The 23,959-nt window shown below is 45.9% G+C and overlaps 1 protein-coding gene and 1 pseudogene across 1 annotated transcript; both read right to left on the bottom strand.

Annotated features, from left to right (window-relative positions):
- The window catches only part of LOC123743233 (basic proline-rich protein-like), a 603,964-nt pseudogene that overhangs the window by 27,856 nt on the left and 552,149 nt on the right, over positions 1-23,959 (bottom strand).
- Positions 21,056-22,841, bottom strand: neurog1 (neurogenin 1). Its single transcript, XM_014198547.2, has 2 exons — positions 22,606-22,841; positions 21,056-22,482 (listed from the first exon to the last, which is right to left on the bottom strand). Exon 2 carries the CDS (start codon positions 22,470-22,472, stop codon positions 21,804-21,806), a length of 669 nt encoding a protein of 222 aa, XP_014054022.1. The 5' UTR covers positions 22,473-22,482; positions 22,606-22,841; the 3' UTR covers positions 21,056-21,803.

Below are 23,959 nucleotides of genomic sequence, written 5' to 3'. Positions count from 1 at the left end.
GGGGCATATGGCTGTAGGTGTGTGTTTAGTAGGAGGGGCATATGGCTGTAGGTGTGTGTTTAGTAGGAGGGGCATATGGCTGTAGGTGTGTGTGGTGGGAGGGGCATATGGCTGTAGGTGTGTGTTTAGTTGGAGGGGCATATGGCTGTAGGTGTGTGTTTAGTAGGAGGGGCATATGGCTGTAGGTGTGTGTTTAGTAGGAGGGGCATATGGCTGTAGGTGTGTGTTTAGTAGGAGGGGCATATGGCTGTAGGTGTGTGTTTAGTAGGAGGGGCATATGGCTGTAGGTGTGTGTTTAGTAGGAGGGGCATATGGCTGTAGGTGTGTGTTTAGTAGGAGGGGCATATGGCTGTAGGTGTGTGTTTAGTAGGAGGGGCATATGGCTGTAGGTGTGTGTTTAGTAGGAGGGCATATGGCTGTAGGTGTGTGTTTAATAGGAGGGGCATAAGGCTGTAGGTGTGTGTTTAGTAGGAGGGGCATATGGCTGTAGGTGTGTGTTTAGTAGGAGGGGCATATGGCTGTAGGTATGTGTTTAGTAGGAGTGGCATATGGCTGTAGGTGTGTTTTTAGTAGGAGGGGCATATGGCTGTAGGTGTATTTTTAGTAGGAGGGGCATATGGCTGTAGGTATGTGTTTAGTAGGAGGGGCATATGGCTGTAGGTATGTGTTTAGTAGGAGGGGCATATGGCTGTAGGTGTGTGTTTAGTAGGAGGGGCATATGGCTGTAGGTGTGTTTTTAGTAGGAGGGGCATATGGCTGTAGGTGTGTGTTTAATAGGAGGGGCATATGGCTGTACGTGTGTGTGGTGGGAGGAGCATATGGCTGTAGATGTGTGTTTAGTAGGAGGGGCATATGGCTGTAGGTGTGTGTGGTGGGAGGGGCATATGGCTGTAGGTGTGTGTGGTGGGAGGGGCATATGGCTGTAGGTGTGTGTTTAGTAGGAGGGGCATATGGCTGTTGGTGTGTGTTTAGTAGGAGGAGCATATGGCTGTAGGTGTGTGTGGTGGGAGGGGCATATGGCTGTAGGTGTGTGTTTAGTTGGAGGGGCATATGGCTGTAGGTGTGTGTTTAGTAGGAGGGGCATATGGCTGTAGGTGTGTGTTTAGTAGGAGGGGCATATGGCTGTAGGTGTGTGTTTAGTACGAGGGGCATATGGCTGTAGGTGTGTGTTTAGTAGGAGGGGCATATGGCTGTAGGTGTGTGTTTAGTAGGAGGGGCATATGGCTGTAGGTGTGTGTTTAGTAGGAGGGGCATATGGCTGTAGGTGTGTGTTTAGTAGGAAGGGCATATGGCTGTAGGTGTGTGTTTAGTAGGAGGGGCATATGGCTGTAGGTGTGTGTTTAGTAGGAAGGGCATATGGCTGTAGGTGTGTGTTTAGTAGGAGAGGCATATGGCTGTAGGTGTGTGTGGTGGGAGGGGCATATGGCTGTAGGTGTGTGTGGTGGGAGGAGCATATGGCTGTAGATGTGTGTTTAGTAGGAGGGGCATATGGCTATAGGTGTGTGTGGTGGGAGGGGCATATGGCTGTAGGTGTGTGTGGTGGGAGGGGCATATGGCTGTAGGTGTGTGTGGTGGGAGGGGCATATGGCTGTAGGTGTGTGTTTAGTTGGAGGGGCATATGGCTGTAGGTGTGTGTTTAGTAGGAGGGGCATATGGCTGTAGGTGTGTGTGGTGGGAGGGGCATATGGCTGTAGGTGTGTGTGGTGGGAGGAGCATATGGCTGTAGGTGTGTGTTGAGTAGGAGGGGCATATGGCTATAGGTGTGTGTGGTGGGAGGGGCATATGGCTGTAGGTGTGTGTGGTGGGAGGGGCATATGGCTGTCGGTGTGTGTTTAGTAGGAGGGGCATATGGCTGTAGGTGTGTGTGGTGGGAGGGGTATATGGCTGTAGGTGTGTGTGGTGGGAGGAGCATATGGCTGTAGATGTGTGCTTAGTAGGAGGGGCATATGGCTGTAGGTGTGTGTGGTGGGAGGGGCATATGGCTGTAGGTGTGTGTGGTGGGAGGTGCATATGGCTGTAGGTGTGTGTTTAGTAGGAGGGGCATATGGCTGTAGGTGTGTTTTTAGTAGGAAGGGCATATGGCTGTAGGTGTGTGTTTAGTAGGAGGGGCATATGGCTGTAGGTGTGTGTGGTGGGAGCGGCATATGGCTGTAGGTGTGTGTTTAGTAGGAGGGGCATATGGCTGTAGATGTGTGTTTAGTAGGAGGGGCATATGGCTGTAGGTGTGTGTGGTGGGAGGGCATATGGCTGTAGGTGTGTGTTTAGTAGGAGGGGCATATGGCTGTAGGTGTGTGTTTAGTAGGAGGGGCATATGGCTGTAGGTGTTTGTTTAGTAGGAGGGGCATATGGCTGTAGGTGTGTGTTTAGTAGGAGGGGCATATGGCTGTAGGTGTGTGTTTAGTAGGAGGGGCATATGGCTGTAGGTGTGTGTTTAGTAGGAGGGGCATATGGCTGTAGGTGTGTGTTTAGTAGGAGGGGCATATGGCTGTAGGTGTGTGTTTAGTAGGAGGGGCATATGGCTGTAGGTGTGTGTTTAGTAGGAGGGGCATATGGCTGCAGGTGTGTGTTTAGTGGGAGGGGCATATGGCTGTAGGTGTGTGTTTAGTAGGAGGGGCATATGGCTGTAGGTGTGTGTTTAGTAGGAGGGGCATATGGCTGCAGGTGTGTGTTTAGTAGGAGGGGCATATGGCTGTAGGTGTGTGTTTAATAGAAGGGGCATATGGCTGTAGGTGTGTGTTTAGTAGGAGGGGCATATGGCTGTAGGTATGTGTTTAGTAGGAGGGGCATATGGCTGTAGGTATGTGTTTAGTAGGAGGGGCATATGGCTGTAGGTGTGTGTTTAATAGGAGCAGCATATGGCTGTAGGTGTGTGTTTAGTAGGAGGGGCATATGGCTGTAGGTATATGTTTAGTAGGAGGGGCATATGGCTGTAGGTGTGTGTTTAATAGGAGCAGCATATGGCTGTAGGTGTGTGTTTAGTAGGAGGGGCATATGGCTGTAGGTATGTGTTTAGTAGGAGCAGCATATGGCTGTAGGTGTGTGTTTAGTAGGAGGGGCATATGGCTGTAGGTGTGTGTTTAGTAGGAGGGGCATATGGCTGTAGGTGTGTGTTTAATAGGAGCAGCATATGGCTGTAGGTGTGTGTGGTGGGAGGGGCATATGGCTGTAGGTGTGTGTTTAGTAGGAGGGGCATATGGCTGTAGGTGTGTGTGGTGGGAGGGGCATATGGCTGTAGGTGTGTGTTTAGTAGGAGGGGCATATGGCTGTAGGTGTGTGTTTAATAAGAGGGGCATATGGCTGTAGGTGTGTGTTTAGTAGGAGGGGCATATGGCTGTAGGTGTGTGTTTAGTAGGAGGGCATATGGCTGTAGGTGTGTGTGGTGGGAGGGCATATGGCTGCAGGTGTGTGTTTAGTAGGAGGGGCATATGGCTGCAGGTGTGTGTTTAGTAGGAGGGGCATATGGCTGTAGGTGTGTGTTTAGTAGGAGGGGCATATGGCTGTAGGTGTGTGTTTAGTAGGAGGGGCATATGGCTGTAGGTGTGTGTGGTGGGAGGGGCATATGGCTGTAGGTGTGTGTTTAGTAGGAGGGCATATGGCTGTAGGTGTGTGTTTAGTAGGAGGGGCATATGGCTGTATATATGTGTTATATAGGAGGGGCATATGGCTGTAGGTGTGTGTTTAGTAGGAGGGGCATATGGCTGTAGTTGTGTTTTTAGTTGGAGGGCATATGGCTGTAGGTGTGTGTTTAGTAGGAGGGGCATATGGCTGTAGGTGTGTGTTTAGTAGGAGGGGCATATGGCTGCAGGTGTGTGTTTAGTAGGAGGGGCATATGGCTGTAGGTGTGTGTTTAGTAGGAGGGGCATATGGCTGTAGGTATGTGTTTAATAGGAGGGGCATATGGCTGTAGGTGTGTGTTTAGTAGGAGGGGCATATGGCTGTAGGTGTGTGTTTAGTAGGAGGGGCATATGGCTGTAGGTGTGTGTGGTGGGAGGGGCATATGGCTGTAGGTATGTGTTTAGTTGGAGGGGCATATGGCTGTAGGTGTGTGTTTAGTAGGAGGGGCATATGGCTGTAGGTGTGTGTTTAGTAGGAGGGGCATATGGCTGTAGGTGTGTGTTTAATAGGAGGGGCATATGGCTGTAGGTGTGTGTTTAGTAGGAGGGGCATATGGCTGTAGGTTTGTGTTTAGTAGGAGGGGCATATGGCTGTAGGTGTGTGTTTAGTAGGAGGGGCATATGGCTGTAGGTGTGTGTTTAGTAGGAGGGGCATATGGCTGTAGGTGTGTGTTTAGTAGGAGGGGCATATGGCTGTAGGTGTGTGTTTAATAGGAGCAGCATATGGCTGTAGGTGTGTGTTTAGTAGGAGGGGCATATGGCTGTAGGTATGTGTTTAGTAGGAGGGGCATATGGCTGTAGGTATGTGTTTAGTAGGAGGGGCATATGGCTGTAGGTGTGTGTTTAATAGGAGCAGCATATGGCTGTAGGTGTGTGTTTAGTAGGAGGGGCATATGGCTGTAGGTATATGTTTAGTAGGAGGGGCATATGGCTGTAGGTGTGTGTTTAATAGGAGCAGCATATGGCTGTAGGTGTGTGTTTAGTAGGAGGGGCATATGGCTGTAGGTATGTGTTTAGTAGGAGCAGCATATGGCTGTCGGTGTGTGTTTAGTTAGTAGGGGCATATGGCTGTAGGTGTGTGTTTAGTAGGAGGGGCATATGGCTGTAGGTGTGTGTTTAATAGGAGCAGCATATGGCTGTAGGTGTGTGTGGTGGGAGGGGCATATGGCTGTAGGTGTGTGTTTAGTAGGAGGGGCATATGGCTGTAGGTGTGTGTGGTGGGAGGGGCATATGGCTGTAGGTGTGTGTTTAGTAGGAGGGGCATATGGCTGTAGGTGTGTGTTTAATAAGAGGGGCATATGGCTGTAGGTGTGTGTTTAGTAGGAGGGGCATATGGCTGTAGGTGTGTGTTTAGTAGGAGGGGCATATGGCTGTAGGTGTGTGTGGTGGGAGGGGCATATGGCTGCAGGTGTGTGTTTAGTAGGAGGGGCATATGGCTGCAGGTGTGTGTTTAGTAGGAGGGGCATATGGCTGTAGGTGTGTGTTTAGTAGGAGGGGCATATGGCTGTAGGTGTGTGTTTAGTAGGAGGGGCATATGGCTGTATGTATGTGTTATATAGGAGGGGCATATGGCTGTAGGTGTGTGTTTAGTAGGAGGGGCATATGGCTGTAGTTGTGTTTTTAGTTGGAGGGGCATATGGCTGTAGGTGTGTGTTTAGTAGGAGGGGCATATGGCTGTAGGTATGTGTTTAGTAGGAGGGGCATATGGCTGCAGGTGTGTGTTTAGTAGGAGGGGCATATGGCTGTAGGTGTGTGTTTAGTAGGAGGGGCATATGGCTGTAGGTATGTGTTTAATAGGAGGGGCATATGGCTGTAGGTGTGTGTTTAGTAGGAGGGCATATGGCTGTAGGTGTGTGTTTAGTAGGAGGGGCATATGGCTGTAGGTGTGTGTGGTGGGAGGGGCATATGGCTGTAGGTATGTGTTTAGTTGGAGGGCATATGGCTGTAGGTGTGTGTTTAGTAGGAGGGCATATGGCTGTAGGTGTGTGTTTAGTAGGAGGGGCATATGGCTGTAGGTGTGTGTTTAATAGGAGGGGCATATGGCTGTAGGTGTGTGTTTAGTAGGAGGGGCATATGGCTGTAGGTGTGTGTTTAGTAGGAGGGGCATATGGCTGTAGGTGTGTGTTTAGTAGGAGGGGCATATGCCTGTAGGTATGTGTTTAGTAGGAGTGGCATATGGCTGTAGGTGTGTTTTTAGTAGGAGGGGCATATGGCTGTAGGTGTGTTTTTAGTAGGAGGGGCATATGGCTGTAGGTATGTGTTTAGTAGGAGGGGCATATGGCTGTAGGTGTGTGTTTAGTAGGAGGGGCATATGGCTGTAGGTGTGTGTTTAGTAGGAGGGGCATATGGCTGTAGGTGTGTTTTTAGTAAGAGGGTTTATATGGCTGCAGGTGTGTGTTTAGTAGGAGGGGCATATGGCTGTAGGTGTGTGTTTAGTAGGAGGGGCATATGGCTGTAGGTATGTGTTTAATAGGAGGGGCATATGGCTGTAGGTGTGTGTTTAGTAGGAGGGCATATGGCTGTAGGTGTGTGTTTAGTAGGAGGGGCATATGGCTGTAGGTGTGTGTGGTGGGAGGGGCATATGGCTGTAGGTGTGTGTTTAGTTGGAGGGGCATATGGCTGTAGGTGTGTGTTTAGTAGGAGGGGCATATGGCTGTAGGTGTGTGTTTAGTAGGAGGGCATATGGCTGTAGGTGTGTGTTTAGTAGGAGGGGCATATGGCTGTAGGTGTGTGTTTAGTAGGAGGGGCATATGGCTGTAGGTGTGTGTTTAGTAGGAGAGGCATATGGCTGTAGGTGTGTGTTTAGTAGGAGGGGCATATGGCTGTAGGTGTGTGTTTAGTAGGAGGGGCATATGGCTGTAGGTGTGTGTTTAGTAGGAGGGGCATATGGCTGTAGGTGTGTGTTTAATAGGAGGGGCATATGGCTGTAGGTGTGTGTTTAGTAGGAGGGGCATATGGCTGTAGGTGTGTGTTTAGTAGGAGGGGCATATGGCTGTAGGTATGTGTTTAGTAGGAGTGGCATATGGCTGTAGGTGTGTTTTTAGTAGGAGGGGCATATGGCTGTAGGTGTATTTTTAGTAGGAGGGGCATATGGCTGTAGGTATGTGTTTAGTAGGAGGGGCATATGGCTGTAGGTGTGTGTTTAGTAGGAGGGGCATATGGCTGTAGGTGTGTTTTTAGTAGGAGGGGCATATGGCTGTAGGTATGTGTTTAGTAGGAGGGGCATATGGCTGTAGGTGTGTGTTTAGTAGGAGGGGCATATGGCTGTAGGTGTGTTTTTAGTAGAAGGGGCATATGGCTGTAGGTGTGTGTTTAATAGGAGGGGCATATGGCTGTACGTGTGTGTGGTGGGAGGAGCATATGGCTGTAGATGTGTGTTTAGTAGGAGGGGCATATGGCTGTAGGTGTGTGTGGTGGGAGGGGCATATGGCTGTAGGTGTGTGTGGTGGGAGGGGCATATGGCTGTAGGTGTGTGTTTAGTAGGAGGGGCATATGGCTGTTGGTGTGTGTTTAGTAGGAGGAGCATATGGCTGTAGGTGTGTGTGGTGGGAGGGGCATATGGCTGTAGGTGTGTGTTTAGTTGGAGGGGCATATGGCTGTAGGTGTGTGTTTAGTAGGAGGGGCATATGGCTGTAGGTGTGTGTTTAGTAGGAGGGGCATATGGCTGTAGGTGTGTGTTTAGTACGAGGGGCATATGGCTGTAGGTGTGTGTTTAGTAGGAGGGGCATATGGCTGTAGGTGTGTGTTTAGTAGGAGGGCATATGGCTGTAGGTGTGTGTTTAGTAGGAGGGGCATATGGCTGTAGGTGTGTGTTTAGTAGGAAGGGCATATGGCTGTAGGTGTGTGTTTAGTAGGAGGGGCATATGGCTGTAGGTGTGTGTTTAGTAGGAAGGGCATATGGCTGTAGGTGTGTGTTTAGTAGGAGGGGCATATGGCTGTAGGTGTGTGTGGTGGGAGGGGCATATGGCTGTAGGTGTGTGTGGTGGGAGGAGCATATGGCTGTAGATGTGTGTTTAGTAGGAGGGCATATGGCTATAGGTGTGTGTGGTGGGAGGGGCATATGGCTGTAGGTGTGTGTGGTGGGAGGGGCATATGGCTGTAGGTGTGTGTGGTGGGAGGGGCATATGGCTGTAGGTGTGTGTTTAGTTGGAGGGGCATATGGCTGTAGGTGTGTGTTTAGTAGGAGGGGCATATGGCTGTAGATGTGTGTGGTGGGAGGGGCATATGGCTGTAGGTGTGTGTGGTGGGAGGAGCATATGGCTGTAGGTGTGTGTTGAGTAGGAGGGGCATATGGCTATAGGTGTGTGTGGTGGGAGGGGCATATGGCTGTAGGTGTGTGTGGTGGGAGGGGCATATGGCTGTCGGTGTGTGTTTAGTAGGAGGGGCATATGGCTGTAGGTGTGTGTGGTGGGAGGGGCATATGGCTGTAGGTGTGTGTGGTGGGAGGAGCATATGGCTGTAGATGTGTGCTTAGTAGGAGGGGCATATGGCTGTAGGTGTGTGTGGTGGGAGGGGCATATGGCTGTAGGTGTGTGTGGTGGGAGGTGCATATGGCTGTAGGTGTGTGTTTAGTAGGAGGGGCATATGGCTGTAGGTGTGTTTTTAGTAGGAAGGGCATATGGCTGTAGGTGTGTGTTTAGTAGGAGGGGCATATGGCTGTAGGTGTGTGTGGTGGGAGCGGCATATGGCTGTAGGTGTGTGTTTAGTAGGAGGGGCATATGGCTGTAGATGTGTGTTTAGTAGGAGGGGCATATGGCTGTAGGTGTGTGTGGTGGGAGGGGCATATGGCTGTAGGTGTGTGTTTAGTAGGAGGGGCATATGGCTGTAGGTGTGTGTTTAGTAGGAGGGGCATATGGCTGTAGGTGTTTGTTTAGTAGGAGGGGCATATGGCTGTAGGTGTGTGTTTAGTAGGAGGGGCATATGGCTGTAGGTGTGTGTTTAGTAGGAGGGGCATATGGCTGTAGGTGTGTGTTTAGTAGGAGGGGCATATGGCTGTAGGTGTGTGTTTAGTAGGAGGGGCATATGGCTGTAGGTGTGTGTTTAGTAGGAGGGGCATATGGCTGTAGGTGTGTGTTTAGTAGGAGGGGCATATGGCTGCAGGTGTGTGTTTAGTAGGAGGGCATATGGCTGTAGGTGTGTGTTTAGTAGGAGGGGCATATGGCTGTAGGTGTGTGTTTAGTAGGAGGGCATATGGCTGCAGGTGTGTGTTTAGTAGGAGGGCATATGGCTGTAGGTGTGTGTTTAATAGAAGGGGCATATGGCTGTAGGTGTGTGTTTAGTAGGAGGGGCATATGGCTGTAGGTGTGTGTTTAGTAGGAGGGGCATATGGCTGTAGGTATGTGTTTAGTAGGAGGGGCATATGGCTGTAGGTGTGTGTTTAGTAGGAGGGGCATATGGCTGTAGGTGTGTGTTTAGTAGGAGGGGCATATGGCTGTAGGTGTGTGTTTAGTAGGAGGGGCATATGGCTGTAGGTGTGTGTTTAATAGGAGGGGCATATGGCTGTAGGTATGTGTTTAGTAGGAGGGGCATATGGCTGTAGGTGTGTGTTTATTAGGAGGGGCATATGGCTGTAGGTGTGTTTTTAGTAGGAGGGGCATATGGCTGTAGGTGTGTGTTTAGTAGGAGGGGCATATGGCTGTAGGTGTGTGTTTAGTAGGAGGGGCATATGGCTGTAGGTGTGTGTTTAATAGGAGGGGCATATGGCTGTAGGTGTGTGTTTATTAGGAGGGGCATATGGCTGTAGGTGTGTTTTTAGTTGGAGGGGCATATGGCTGTAGGTGTGTGTTTAGTAGGAGGGGCATATGGCTGTAGGTATGTGTTTAGTAGGAGGGGCATATGGCTGCAGGTGTGTGTTTAGTAGGAGGGCATATGGCTGTAGGTGTGTGTTTAGTAGGAGTGGCATATGGCTGTAGGTGTGTTTTTAGTAGGAGGGGCATATGGCTGTAGGTGTGTGTTTAGTTGGAGGGGCATATGGCTGTAGGTGTGTTTTTAGTAGGAGGGGCATATGGCTGTACGTGTGTGTGGTGGGAGGAGCATATGGCTGTAGATGTGTGTTTAGTAGGAGGGGCATATGGCTGTAGGTGTGTGTTTAGTAGGAGGAGCATATGGCTGTAGGTGTGTGTGGTGGGAGGGGCATATGGCTGTAGGTGTGTGTTTAGTTGGAGGGGCATATGGCTGTAGGTGTGTGTTTAGTAGGAGGGGCATATGGCTGTAGGTGTCTGTTTAGTAGGAGGGGCATATGGCTGTAGGTGTGTGTTTAGTAGGAGGGGCATATGGCTGTAGGTGTGTGTGGTGGGAGGGCATATGGCTGTAGGTGTGTGTTTAGTAGGAGGGGCATATGGCTGTAGGTGTGTGTTTAGTAGGAGGGGCATATGGCTGTAGGTGTGTGTTTAGTAGGAGGGGCATATGGCTGTAGGTGTGTGTTTAGTAGGAGGGGCATATGGCTGTAGGTGTGTGTTTAGTAGGAGGGGCATATGTCTGTAGGTGTGTGTTTAGTAGGAGGGGCATATGGCTGTAGGTGTGTGTTTAGTAGGAGGGGCATATGGCTGTAGGTGTGTGTGGTGGGAGGGGCATATGGCTGTAGGTGTGTGTGGTGGGAGGAGCATATGGCTGTAGATGTGTGTTTAGTAGGAGGGGCATATGGCTATAGGTGTGTGTGGTGGGAGGGTCATATGGCTGTAGGTGTGTGTGGTGGGAGGGGCATATGGCTGTAGGTGTGTGTGGTGGGAGGGGCATATGGCTGTAGGTGTGTGTTTAGTTGGAGGGGCATATGGCTGTAGGTGTGTGTTTAGTAGGAGGGGCATATGGCTGTAGGTGTGTGTGGTGGGAGGGGCATATGGCTGTAGGTGTGTGTGGTGGGAGGAGCATATGGCTGTAGATGTGTGTTGAGTAGGAGGGGCATATGGCTATAGGTGTGTGTGGTGGAGGGGCATATGGCTGTAGGTGTGTGTGGTGGGAGGGGCATATGGCTGTCGGTGTGTGTTTAGTAGGAGGGGCATATGGCTGTAGGTGTGTGTGGTGGGAGGGGCATATGGCTGTAGGTGTGTGTGGTGGGAGGAGCATATGGTTGTAGATGTCTGCTTAGTAGGAGGGGCATATGGCTGTAGGTGTGTGTGGTGGGAGGGGCATATGGCTGTAGGTGTGTGTGGTGGGAGGGGCATATGGCTGTAGGTGTGTGTTTAGTAGGAGGGGCATATGGCTGTAGGTGTGTTTTTAGTAGGAAGGGCATATGGCTGTAGGTGTGTGTTTAGTAGGAGGGGCATATGGCTGTAGACGTGTGTTTAGTAGGAGGGGCATATGGCTGTAGGTGTGTGTGGTGGGAGGGGCATATGGCTGTAGGTGTGTTTGTTGGGAGGGGCATATGGCTGTAGGTGTGTGTGGTGGGAGGGGCATATGGCTGTAGGTGTGTGTTTAGTAGGAGGGGCATATGGCTGTAGGTGTGTGTGGTGGGAGGGGCATATGGCTGTAGGTGTGTGTTTAGTAGGAGGGGCATATGGCTGTAGGTGTGTGTTTAGTAGGAGGGGCATATGGCTGTAGGTGTGTGTTAAGTAGGAGGGGCATATGGCTGTAGGTGTGTGTTTAGTAGGAGGGGCATATGGCTGTAGGTATGTGTTTAATAGGAGGGGCATATGGCTGTAGGTGTGTGTTTAGTAGGAGGGGCATATGGCTGTAGGTGTGTGTTTAGTAGGAGGGGCATATGGCTGTAGGTATGTGTTTAGTAGGAGGGGCATATGGCTGTAGGTTTGTGTTTAGTAGGAGGGGCATATGGCTGTAGGTGTGTGTTTAGTAGGAGGGGCATATGGCTGTAGGTGTGTGTTTAGTAGGAGGGGCATATGGCTGTAGGTATGTGTTTAGTAGGAGGGGCATATGGCTGTAGGTGTGTGTTTAGTAGGAGGGGCATATGGCTGTAGGTGTGTTTTTAGTAGGAGGGGCATATGGCTGTAGGTGTGTGTTTAATAGGAGGGGCATATGGCTGTACGTGTGTGTGGTGGGAGGAGCATATGGCTGTAGATGTGTGTTTAGTAGGAGGGGCATATGGCTGTAGGTGTGTGTGGTGGGAGGGCATATGGCTGTAGGTGTGTGTGGTGGGAGGGGCATATGGCTGTAGGTGTGTGTTTAGTAGGAGGGGCATATGGCTGTAGGTGTGTGTTTAGTAGGAGGAGCATATGGCTGTAGGTGTGTGTGGTGGGAGGGGCATATGGCTGTAGGTGTGTGTGGTGGGAGGGGCATGTGGCTGTAGGTGTGTGTTTAGTAGGAGGGGCATATGGCTGTAGGTGTGTTTTTAGTAGGAAGGGCATATGGCTGTAGGTGTGTGTTTCGTAGGAGGGGCATATGGCTATAGGTGTGTGTGGTGGGAGGAGCATATGGCTGTAGATGTGTGTTTAGTAGGAGGGGCATATGGCTATAGGTGTGTGTGGTGGGAGGGGCATATGGCTGTAGGTGTGTGTTTAGTAGGAGGGGCATATGGCTGTAGGTGTGTGTGGTGGGAGGGGCATATGGCTGTAGGTGTGTGTGGTGGGAGGAGCATATGGCTGTAGATGTGTGTTTAGTAGGAGGGGCATATGGCTGTAGGTGTGTGTGGTGGGAGGGGCATATGGCTGTAGGTGTGTGTGGTGGGAGGGGCATATGGCTGTAGGTGTGTGTTTAGTAGGAGGGGCATATGGCTGTAGGTGTGTTTTTAGTAGGAAGGGCATATGGCTGTAGGTGTGTGTTTAGTAGGAGGGGCATATGGCTGTAGGTGTGTGTTTAGTAGGAGGGGCATATGGCTGTAGGTGTGTGTTTAGTAGGAGGGGCATATGGCTGTAGGTGTGTGTTTAGTAGGAGGGGCATATGGCTGTAGGTGTGTGTGGTGGGAGCGGCATATAGTTGTAGGTGTGTGTTTAGTAGGAGGGGCATATGGCTGTAGATGTGTGTTTAGTAGGAGGGGCATATGGCTGTAGGTGTGTGTGGTGGGAGGGGCATATGGCTGTAGGAATGTTTGGTGGGAGCGGCATATGGTTGTAGGTGTGTGTTTAGTAGGAGGGGCATATGGCTGTAGATGTGTGTTTAGTAGGAGGGGCATATGGCTGTAGGTGTGTGTGGTAGGAGGGGCATATGGCTGTAGGTGGGTGTTTAGTAGGAGGGGCATATGGCTGTAGGTGTGTGTTTAGTAGGAGGGGCATATGGCTGTAGGTGTGTGTTTAGTAGGAGCGGCATATGGCTGTAGGTGTATGTTTAGTAGGAGGGGCATATGGCTGTAGGTGTGTGTGTTTAGTAGGAGCGGCATATGGCTGTAGGTGTGTGTTTAGTAGGAGGAGCATATGGCTGTAGGTGTGTGTTTAGTAGGAGGGGCATATGGCTGTAGGTGTGTGTGGTGGGAGGGGCATATGGCTGTAGGTGTGTGTGGTGGGAGCAGCATATGGCTGTAGGTGTGTGTTTAGTAGGAGGGGCATATGGCTGTAGGTGTGTGTTTAGTTGGAGGAGCATATGGCTGTAGGTGTGTGTTTAGTTGGAGGGGCATATGGCTGTAGGTGTGTGTTTAGTTGGAGGAGCATATGGCTGTAGGTGTGTGTTTAGTTGGAGGGGCATATGGCTGTAGGTGTGTGTTTAGTTGGAGGGGCATATGGCTGTAAGTGTGTGTTTAGTTGGAGGAGCATATGGCTGTAGGTGTGTGTTTAGTTGGAGGGGCATATGGCTGTAGGTATGTGTTTAGTAGGAGGGGCATATGGCTGTAGGTGTGTGTTTAGTAGGAGGGGCATATGGCTGTAGGTATGTGTTTAGTAGGAGGGGCATATGGCTGTAGGTGTGTGTTTAGTAGGAGGGGCATATGGCTGTAGGTGTGTGTTTAGTAGGAGGGGCATATGGCTGTAGGTGTGTGTTTAGTAGGAGCGGCATATGGCTGTAGGTGTGTGTTTAGTAGGAGGGGCATATGGCTGTAGGTGTGTGTGTTTAGTAGGAGCGGCATATGGCTGTAGGTGTGTGTTTAGTAGGAGGAGCATATGGCTGTAGGTGTGTGTTTAGTAGGAGGGGCATATGGCTGTAGGTGTGTGTGGTGGGAGGGGCATATGGCTGTAGGTGTGTGTGGTGGGAGCAGCATATGGCTGTAGGTGTGTGTTTAGTAGGAGGGGCATATGGCTGTAGGTGTGTGTTTAGTTGGAGGAGCATATGGCTGTAGGTGTGTGTTTAGTTGGAGGGGCATATGGCTGTAGGTGTGTGTTTAGTTGGAGGAGCATATGGCTGTAGGTGTGTGTTTAGTTGGAGGGGCATATGGCTGTAGGTGTGTGTTTAGTTGGAGGGGCATATGGCTGTAAGTGTGTGTTTAGTAGGAGGGGCATATGGCTGTAGGTGTGTGTTTAGTAGGAGGGGCATATGGCTGTAAGTGTGTGTTTGGGAGCTTCTGTTACAAATGAAGACAAGATATCTTTCCATACTGAGAACAGCCAGCGCCTGGGGCTAGGACCCTCTGTGTCATTATTTCCTCCCCGTTCTAAAGTGGACCTTCTCTCCCTAAATGAGGTTGGCCTCTCTCTACCTCGGGTTATGGGTGGCATATGCCTAGTCTAGCATGGTGAACATCTGTACTCACAGTACGTCTTTCACTACAGCTGGATGTGGTCCATCTCAAATGACCAGGACATCAGTGTAACTACAGGGACAAGGAATTAAGGTGTTTATGGCATCCCACAAAAAGACAAAATAGACTAGCTGTCTTCTTAAACAATGATTTTCTGAGGAATAGAGTTATTTTATTAGACCATGCAGTTTCTGCATTATGAAGATACAACTCTGATCAATATTACACTTTACAAACGTGGCGAATAAAAGCCTATTGATATCTAGACAGTACGCTCAGTGATCCTGTCTGCTCATTTCACAAAATGTCCTTATGAAGAGTTCATGTTATAACCTATGTTCTGACATTATAACGTCCTTATGAAGAGTTCATGTTATAACCTATGTTATGACATTATAACGTCCTTATGAAGAGTTCATGTTATAACCTATGTTCTGACATTATAACGTCCTTATGAAGAGTTCATGTTATAACCTATGTTTTGACATTATAACATCCTTATGAAGAGTTCATGTTATAACCTATGTTCTGACATTATAACATCCTTATGAAGAGTTCATGTTATAACCTATGTTCTGACATTATAACGTCCTTATGAAGAGTTCATGTTATAACCTATGTTCTGACATTATAACGTCCTTATGAAGAGTTCATGTTATAACCTATGTTATGACATTATAACGTCCTTATGAAGAGTTCATGTTATAACCTATGTTCTGACATTATAACGTCCTTATGAAGAGTTCATGTTATAACCTATGTTTTGACATTATAACATCCTTATGAAGAGTTCATGTTATAACCTATGTTCTGACATTATAACGTCCTTATGAAGAGTTCACTTTATAACCTATGTTCTGACATTATAACGTCCTTATGAAGAGTTCATGTTATAACCTATGTTATGACATTATAACGTCCTTATGAAGAGTTCATGTTATAACCTATGTTCTGACATTATAACGTCCTTATGAAGAGTTCATGTGATAACCTATGTTATGACATTATAACGTCCTTATGAAGAGTTCATGTTATAACCTATGTTTTGACATTATAACATCCTTATGAAGAGTTCATGTTATAACCTATGTTCTGACATTATAACGTCCTTATGAAGAGTTCACTTTACAACCTATGTTCTGACATTATAACGTCCTTATGAAGAGTTCATGTTATAACCTATGTTATGACATTATAACGTCCTTATGAAGAGTTCATGTTATAACCTATGTTCTGACATTATAACGTCCTTATGAAGAGTTCATGTGATAACCTATGTTATGACATTATAACGTCCTTATGAAGAGTTCATGTTATAACCTATGTTATGACATTATAACGTCCTTATGAAGAGTTCATGTTATAACCTATATTTTGACATTATAACATCCTTATAAATAGTTAATGTTATAACCTATGTTATGACATTATAACGTCCTTATGAAGAGTTCATGTTATAACCTATATTTTGACATTATAACATCCTTATAAATAGTTAATGTTATAACCTATGTTTTGACGTTATAACTCGGTGTAACAGTGCCCTCCATCAACTTCACTCACTGCTAGTCTTTATCTCCGTCTCAGCTGGTATAAAACAGTCATTGACCTATATCCCCTGCCGTAAACAATGAGAGGTCTGAGAACAGCTAGTCAGAGTGCTTGGAGGAACACAGTCAATACAGTAGCTCAGAGCAGAGCCTGTGGCATAATGCTTATGTGGTGGAAAGGAAGTTATCTTACCTTTTCCCTCAGAGGCCAGGGGAAACTAGCTTTAGGCTTCTGTTGACACATTCCTCTCTCCCCCTCACACTGTGTGGTTGGAGAACTGAATCAGTGGCAGGACAAAAAGATGTCAGCCCTTCGTAAAACGGGCAGTAAAATGTACACTGCAGAGCCTTTGGTTTCATCAGACAAAGCACATAAAATGGGTTTTAAGTTGAGAACAATGTTAAGGAATTTACAATGAGATCAATACTATTCTGTTGAAGACCGGCACTTTTTAATCAGACTAACGTCTTGATAAGACTGTTCCTAGGCCGTCATTGTAAATAAGAATTTCTTCTTCACTGACTTGCCTAGTTAAATAAAGGTTAAATAAAACATTTAGAAATGCCAGTCTGTTGAATAACAGCACTTTTTAATCAGACTAATGTCTTGAGGCGAGCAGCTCCTCTGACTGTAGTCTTTATTAGAGTACTTCTTGACTCCGTAATAAGAACATAGTATACTGTAAATATGGAATAGTTTAATGTGAGTAATAATACTGTTATTTATCATTTGATTGGGACATACTTTATGTATTAGTTCTTATCTTAACGACTCCATAATGATTTATTTATTTATACTGTCGACGTGTTGGCTAAGTATCGCATGCTGTCAAGACAACTAGGTGCTAAGAAGCAGTTTGTGATACTTAGACCTGGTGACAACACCAATTAGACAGAAAATAAGCCTCTATTTTACCAACAAGTCATTAACCCTCCTAATCATCTAGCCAAGCTGCCAGCTAACCTCAGATCTTCAGGAACCGGCCTGGTTGATGACAGCCTGACAAGGTGTGAGGGGTTAGAGTCTGTCTGATGGGTCCTGATGGGTCCTTAGGGGAGGCTTGCAACCTGGGGATCATTCCCCTCTCTGACCTTGAGGTGGTGTGGGTTGAGACAGACAGGGGTATCTGCGTGAGTAGCAGAGGGCAGGTGGAGGGTGTTGTTGTTAGCTTTAGCTAATCCCTGTGTTTGGGATGAGACTACTGATAGACTTAAACTCACATGATCTTCAAAGAGAGGTGACAACCCAAAACAACCAATCAGGGGAGGAGGGTTGGGCATATTATCTGGATAGGTGTATCCGAAGGTATATTTCAATTAAACCTGATTAGAGTGGATTTATGTATTTGATCAGACCTTTTCAACTGCTTCTGTGCTCCCTGGATATATTGTATACCAAAAAAAGATTTGAGTACTGGATTGGAGTCCTGAGTACACAAGAATCACTTTTTATTCCTTTTAAATTGGATTTAATTGCATAATTGTGAATGTAAATACCATGCTATCCTTTTCATCTGTTTGTCATTACCTGGATGTTATTGTTTACAGCTACATTATGACTCACTAGGTGTCCAGTTTAAATTTTCCAGTTGATGCTCATTCATCTCTCCCTGTCTGCCCCAAGTGAGCCCATTTCTCCACTCCTCCCTGGGGTGACAGTCCTTAATGCTCTGAGCCAGAGGCCCTTTCCTGGGCGAATACGAGCCTTGGGGGTTGGCAACCTGCTGCTACCATCTTGACACAATCAATATGTAATGGCTGTTGTTAAATGATGTATGGAATAGAGGTATCACTAAGTAGACCTAAAATCATCCAGAAATGTCCCTCTGTTGTCTCCAAACATGTAAAAAAGCTTTCTTTATAACATGGTCCGTTCAATCGTTCAAGACAACCCATCTAACACAGTTTAAGCATCAGATAATTTCATAAAACAAGATTGCAGTTGTGTCTTCTTAGAAGTTGAGTAAGTGAGACCAACGTAGCAGACAGAAAGAAGCATACATACTGTGAAATGGTTTGGTGCTGCAGCACAAAGCTCTTCTTTTCTATTTTACTAAGACAGCCAGTATGGCTGAAGATCTAGAATGTTAAGATGTGTGATGGCTGAAGATCTAGAATGTTAAGATGTGTGATGGCTGAAGATCTAGAATGTTAAGATGTGTGATGGATGAAGATCTAGAATGTGAAGGTGTGTGATGGCTGAAGAGATAGAATGTTAAGATGTGTGATGGATGAAGATCTAGAATGTCAAGATGTGTGATGGATGAAGATCTAGAATGTTAAGATGTGTGATGGACGAAGATCTAGAATGTTAAGTTTTGTGATGGATGAAAATCTAGAATGTTAAGTTTTGTGATGGATGAAGATCAGGAATGTTAAGATGTGTGATGGCTTAAGAGCTAGAATGTTACGATGTGTGATGGCTGAAGATCTAGAATGTTAAGATGTGTGATGGCTGAAGATCTAAAATGTTAAGATGTGTGATGGGTGAAGATCTAGAATGTTAAGATGTGTGATGGATGAAGAGATAGAATGTGAAGGTGTGTGATGGCTGAAGAGATAGAATGTTAAGATGTGTGATGGATGAAGATCTAGAATGTTAAGGTGTGTGATGGATGAAAATCAAGAATGTTAAGATGTGTGATGGCTGAAGAGAAAGAATGTTAAGATGTGTGATGGATGAAGAGATAGAATGTTAAGATGTGTGATGGCTGAAAAGATAGAATGTTAAGATGTGTGATGGCTGAAGAGATAGAATGTTAAGATGTGTGATGGCTGGAGAGATAGAATGTTAAGATGTGTGATGGCTGAAGAGCTAGAATGTTAAGATGTGTGATGGCTGAAGAAATAGAATGTTAAGATGTGTGATGGCTGAAGATCTAGAATGTTAAGATGGGTGATGGCTGAAGATCTAGAATGTTAAGATATGTGATGGCTGAAGATCTAGAATGTTAAGATGTGTGATGGCTGAAGATCTAGAATGTTAAGATGTGTGATGGATGAAGATCTAGAATGTTAAGATGTGTGATGGCTGAAGATCTAGAACGCTAAGATGTGTGATGGATGAAGATCTAGAATGTTAAGATGTGTGATGGATGAAGATCTAGAATGTTAAGATATGTGAGATATGAAGATCTAGAATGTTAAGGTGTGTGATGGCTGAAGATCTAGCATGTTAAGATGTATGATGGATGAAGATCTAGAATGTTAAGATGTGTGATGGCTGAAGAGCTAGAATGTTAAGATGTGTGATGGCAGAAGATCTAGAATGTTAAGATGTGTGATGGCTGAAGATCTAGAATGTTAAGATGTGTGATGGATGAAGATCTAGAATGTTAAGATGTGTGATGGCTGAAGAGATAGAATGTTAAGATGTGTGATGGATGAAGATCTAGAATGTTAAGATGTGTGATGGCTGAAGAGATAGAATGTTAAGATGTGTGATGGCTGAAGAGATAGAATGTTAAGATGTGTGATGGATGAAGAGATAGAATGTTAAGATGTGTGATGGCTGAAGATCTAGAATGTTAAGATGTGTGATGGAGCTTGTAGATTAGAGAGTTCTGTCTTGTTGGGAGGTTACGTTATGGTTCTGGTTAGGGGTCTCCCTGCCTGACCCTGGTGAAATGTGGCCTTTTGTGCATCTGAAAGAAGAATTGTGGTGTTCATGCAGCCAGCCAGCCAAACAGGGAAGGAGGGAATAAGAAGAAGAAGATTGTTCCAAGGTGGCCATTTTCTACTAAATCTATCTGGGATGAGCTGAAAACCAGAATGGAAATAATTCAGACATGAATCCCCCTTCTCTATCTTTCACATTATATAACGCCAAGTTCAGGTAAACAACTAATATTGTATAAGCAGTAATAGTAATACCAATGCACACTAAGTTGTTTTTTGGTTTGATAATGATAATTACAATAGCCTACCAATCCAATTAAAATGTATTTTGAACTGCATGGGGCTGACTGGTGGCAATTAGCTGGCAGGTGCACGAACTCTGCATCGGTTAATCCCGGTCGTCCTATTGCTTATGGCCTCGTGCATATGAACAAAGCGCAATATTCATATAGAGTGTACACAATAACACGTCACCACTGATGCAAAGCATGAACCGATTATTATAGAACACAACCGAGAAACAGGTGGCATTGCATTACTAACAGTAGTCCAACTAACTAGACACGAATCTACTGAAAATAACTTGGCCACTTGATGTTTATTTATTTTTTTCATGTTTTTAAACCGTTGTTTTAAAAAAAATGTAAACGGTTGTTTTAAAAAAAAAACGTTTTTAAAACGGTTGAATTGTGACTCCTACAGTGAGTGTCTGCGTGAAAGAGGTAAATCCGATAACTACTCCTCCAGAAGAGCTGAATAGTCAGATGATTGTATTCGGTCCTTGGCAGGGTTCTTTCTATTTTTACTTTTCTTTTTTTTCTTCATGTAAGTTGGCATGTGCTTGTCCCCCTGGGGATCGCAGCTCTCCCATTATCCTCGTCTATCCCCGACACGTGCAGATACAAGAGCCTTGGCAGGACCTCACGCCGCCGAACCCCTAACTGGAGAATTTAACCTGAATCCCTTTACAAATAAAATCATCCCGGGCGGGATGGATGATCACAAAAAAAACAACTCTAAGAAAAATCTCTTTAAATGCATATCTGGGTTGAGAGAAGACAATTCTATAGAAACTTTCAAAAGAAAATGTTATAAACTGGTCGCACTCATACAAAGGCCTCAATACATTTTCCAAACGGGATGAAATGTAATTTATCAGTGTAAATAGTGTAACAAGTTGAATATCTATTTTAATCTGCTTTCTACAATATTAACAATATTAACAATATTAACAAAACATTAACAATATATATATACAGACAAAATAGGAAATTCAGAGATTGTTATATATATCAGATTTTTTTGGCCACATTAACAATCTCGGAATTTCCTATTTTGTCTGTTGAAAGTCCCCAAAGATGATACATTCAACAGTGCTGATGATAATGGGTGATAATGGGTGATAATAATGGGTGATGATGGGTGATGATAATGGGTGGTAATAATGGGTGATGATAATGGGTGATGATAATGGGTGATGAGCTGCAATAAAACCTCAACTGATGGATGCACCTGCTGTGCTCTCTCTCTCTCTAAAACCGTTATCTTATTAATCACACCCTTTTGTTTCATGAACAGGCCACCGAGGACACTAACTGCCACTGTTATTATTTATTGTTGTGTGTATGGGGCTTGCAACGCGCTTTATCAGTGTGATAATCAGCACACTTTGAGTGCTCAACTCTCAGCAACTAAAACATTCGAAGAGAAATATATTTTTTTAAAGTTATATTTTTATTTGTAGAAAAATGGTTCACACACTTTTCATGTAAATAGAATAGAAATCTATTTATATACAAAATACATTATGACAGGCGAAACTTGAATAAATAAAATAAAAAACGTGGTAGAAGGATCCTCTCTAGCCTCTTCTTGGGATTGAGTCTTTCTATTGAACAGGATTGCAGTTTTCAGGGGGTCAATGTCCATAATGTATGAGGCCAACTCCTTGTCTTCTGACGGCCTTTCACTCTATTGTCAGAGCATTGAAACTGAATTTCCACGCTCGTTTTTCTGCATTATCGCTCTACTAATTGTAAAATTGACTTTTCACCTCAGTCTACAAAAGCAAATCGGTCTTCTTTTTAATGATAATACTCTTGTAATAGAGGTTGAGGTTAAGATCTGTGAAGTGGACTTCTAGTAGGCGTCGTATGCGTTGGAAAAAAAGTGCAAATGTTTTGGAGGAATACAAAACGTATAGCAAAACAATCATACTCAATTTAGAAAAGTCGACTAAATTAAATTAATGTTCAATCCGAATGTAAAATAGAGCATGTAAAAATAGGAAAACAAACTGTATAAAACACACCCACAGAGACATGGGTTAAGGCAAACAGTGAATAATATCATTCCGTTTTTTCCCTTTCAACGGACTAACTGAAGAATGCATTCAGTCATTATTCTGCTATCACTCTATTGTAACAATCTCGCAGTCTACAAAAGTTTGTGGTTAAGGCTTTAGTTCAGTTAGTAGGACATGCCTGGTACAAAGTTGTGGTAGCTGTACTGTAGAACATCAGTCTGGAAGCATCCATAGTCATCATGGGCGGCTGGGCTGCTGGGGCTTGAAGTGCAATAAGACGGAGAGGAGGAAGAGGAGGACGCGCTGGAGCTCCACGAGCAAGCATCGCTGCCCGGACTCGGGGCGTCAATCACGCACGGGCTGGGAAGCAAGAGAGACGCATCAGCCCGTGATTTGTTCTGGCGCTGTTCAATGTCCGCGATGCGTATGGTCTCGGAGAGCGCCCAGATGTAGTTGTGAGCGAAGCGCAGAGTCTCGATCTTGGTGAGTTTGCTGTCATCGGGGAACGCCGGTAGAACGGTCCGGAGGGTCTCCAAAGCGTCATTCAGGCTGTGCATTCTGTTTCTCTCGCGGTCGTTTGCCTTTACGCGCCGGTTCTTCTTGACCACGTGCACGGTGGCTTCATTCCTCGCTCTGCCTCTGCGTCTCTTCTTCTGTCCCATATCGGTAGCGCACGGGCCCTGGCTGTCGCTAGCAGGGGAGTTGGGCTTGCCAATCGAGGATGACGGGGAGGAAGCGTGCATGCTGCTGCACGAGTCTTCGTCATCGTGCATAAAGTAGTCGCAGCTCGAACTGTCCATGTCAGAGTAAACGGTCTCCATTGCGGTGCACATGATGTTTTCCCTGCAGAAATAAGAAGAGAGGGAATGGGTTAAACACTGTAAATGCAAGCGCGCATGGTAAAGTTTGGAAAGCAGGCCTAGTCAAGGCAATGGCGAAGGACTCTGGGAGCAGAACGAAACCTACCTTAGTAATCTGGTTGGAGAAGGTACAGTATCAGTTGTCTTGCAAGGAGCCAAAGTCCGACAATGAGTTTGTATGATGAGTACAAGGCACGCGTCTTTCTCTTGCGCTTGAATCAGCTCGTGTGAGCGAATGAGCCTGGCACACGACTGGCCTCACATACCTTATATACCCTGGTCAGACAATGGTCGTACCCCTCTCGCGCTGGCATTTGTGTGAAGGATGGATGAATGGGGTGCATCAGGTCTGCCCCGTGCCGCACTGCCATCTCATTAGCATAATGTATGCCTGTTGTTTGTTCGCGCTCCGAAGCGTGCCTGTAATCACGACCGTCCAATGAGAGCAGGGGACCGCTGCCCAGCCACGCGAGCACCACTGTTGCTATCCATCCCTGGACCAAAGACCAAGCCCACTTTAAGTTAAACCTTTAAAGTTAAATGAAAGAAGAAAAGGAGCAAATGACAGAACGCTTAGCCCCGGAGGCAAGGTCACGCTCCAAAAATAAATGAGCCGATCTTCTGTCCAAGATTCGGTCTATAAACATATAAACCTGCATGAGTATCAGCTAAAATCGAACATATCAAAGCAAAAGGCATATCCACCACCATATTTGTCAAAAATTGACAATTTATTATACATCGAAATGAAATGGAAAATTTGATTTAGTAAATGTTGGAAAATGAGACTGTTTTTCAAGTTTTCGAACAAAACACAAAAGTTGCTGTAGTAAAATTTGATAGACATAACAAGGATACCAAACATTTAGACAGTGTATTCAAAAAGTTTATACAAAAAAACGCTGATTAAAGATTTTGAGGAAATTCACCACCCCAACACATTTGAACTATTGTGCGTAATTGCGCACAATGTTGCACGCATGCATAAGCATTCACATTTTAGAGCTCTAGGCTATCTAGCCTATCTAGCATCTAAAGCAGGACAGGTTACTTCATCTTCACAACTTTCTCCACAAATCCACAGTCAAACCTTGGCTAATTAACATTCAAAACATGAAGGGCACAGCAGTAAAAATGTCTAGCGCATGCAAAGGGCAATTTTTTAAAGGGTTTTTAAAGACATCTTTATGAGACAGGCATACCAATATCCATTAATTATTCTATTTATTCCATGTCCAGGATCTCTCCTCTCCTTTGAAAAAGTGGATGGGGGCACTATTTAGAAATAGTTTGGCCAGGGACCTGCAGTGCCTTTCTGCTGGCGGTATAATGAGGGTAGAGGGACAGTCATTTATAAATAATTACACAATGTTTAGAGTCTTCGGCCATGTATAATATATCAAAGCGATTATAAGGTGAATTGTTCCATTGTACGCGTCTCCCCTCACTTCTTTTCACTC

Source organism: Salmo salar, chromosome ssa05 (assembly GCF_905237065.1).
Source record: "Salmo salar chromosome ssa05, Ssal_v3.1, whole genome shotgun sequence".
In the NCBI taxonomy this organism is placed as follows: Eukaryota; Metazoa; Chordata; class Actinopteri; order Salmoniformes; family Salmonidae; genus Salmo; species Salmo salar.
The sequence above is the reverse complement of the archived record's forward strand: the minus strand, read 5'-3'. Positions and strand labels throughout refer to the sequence as shown.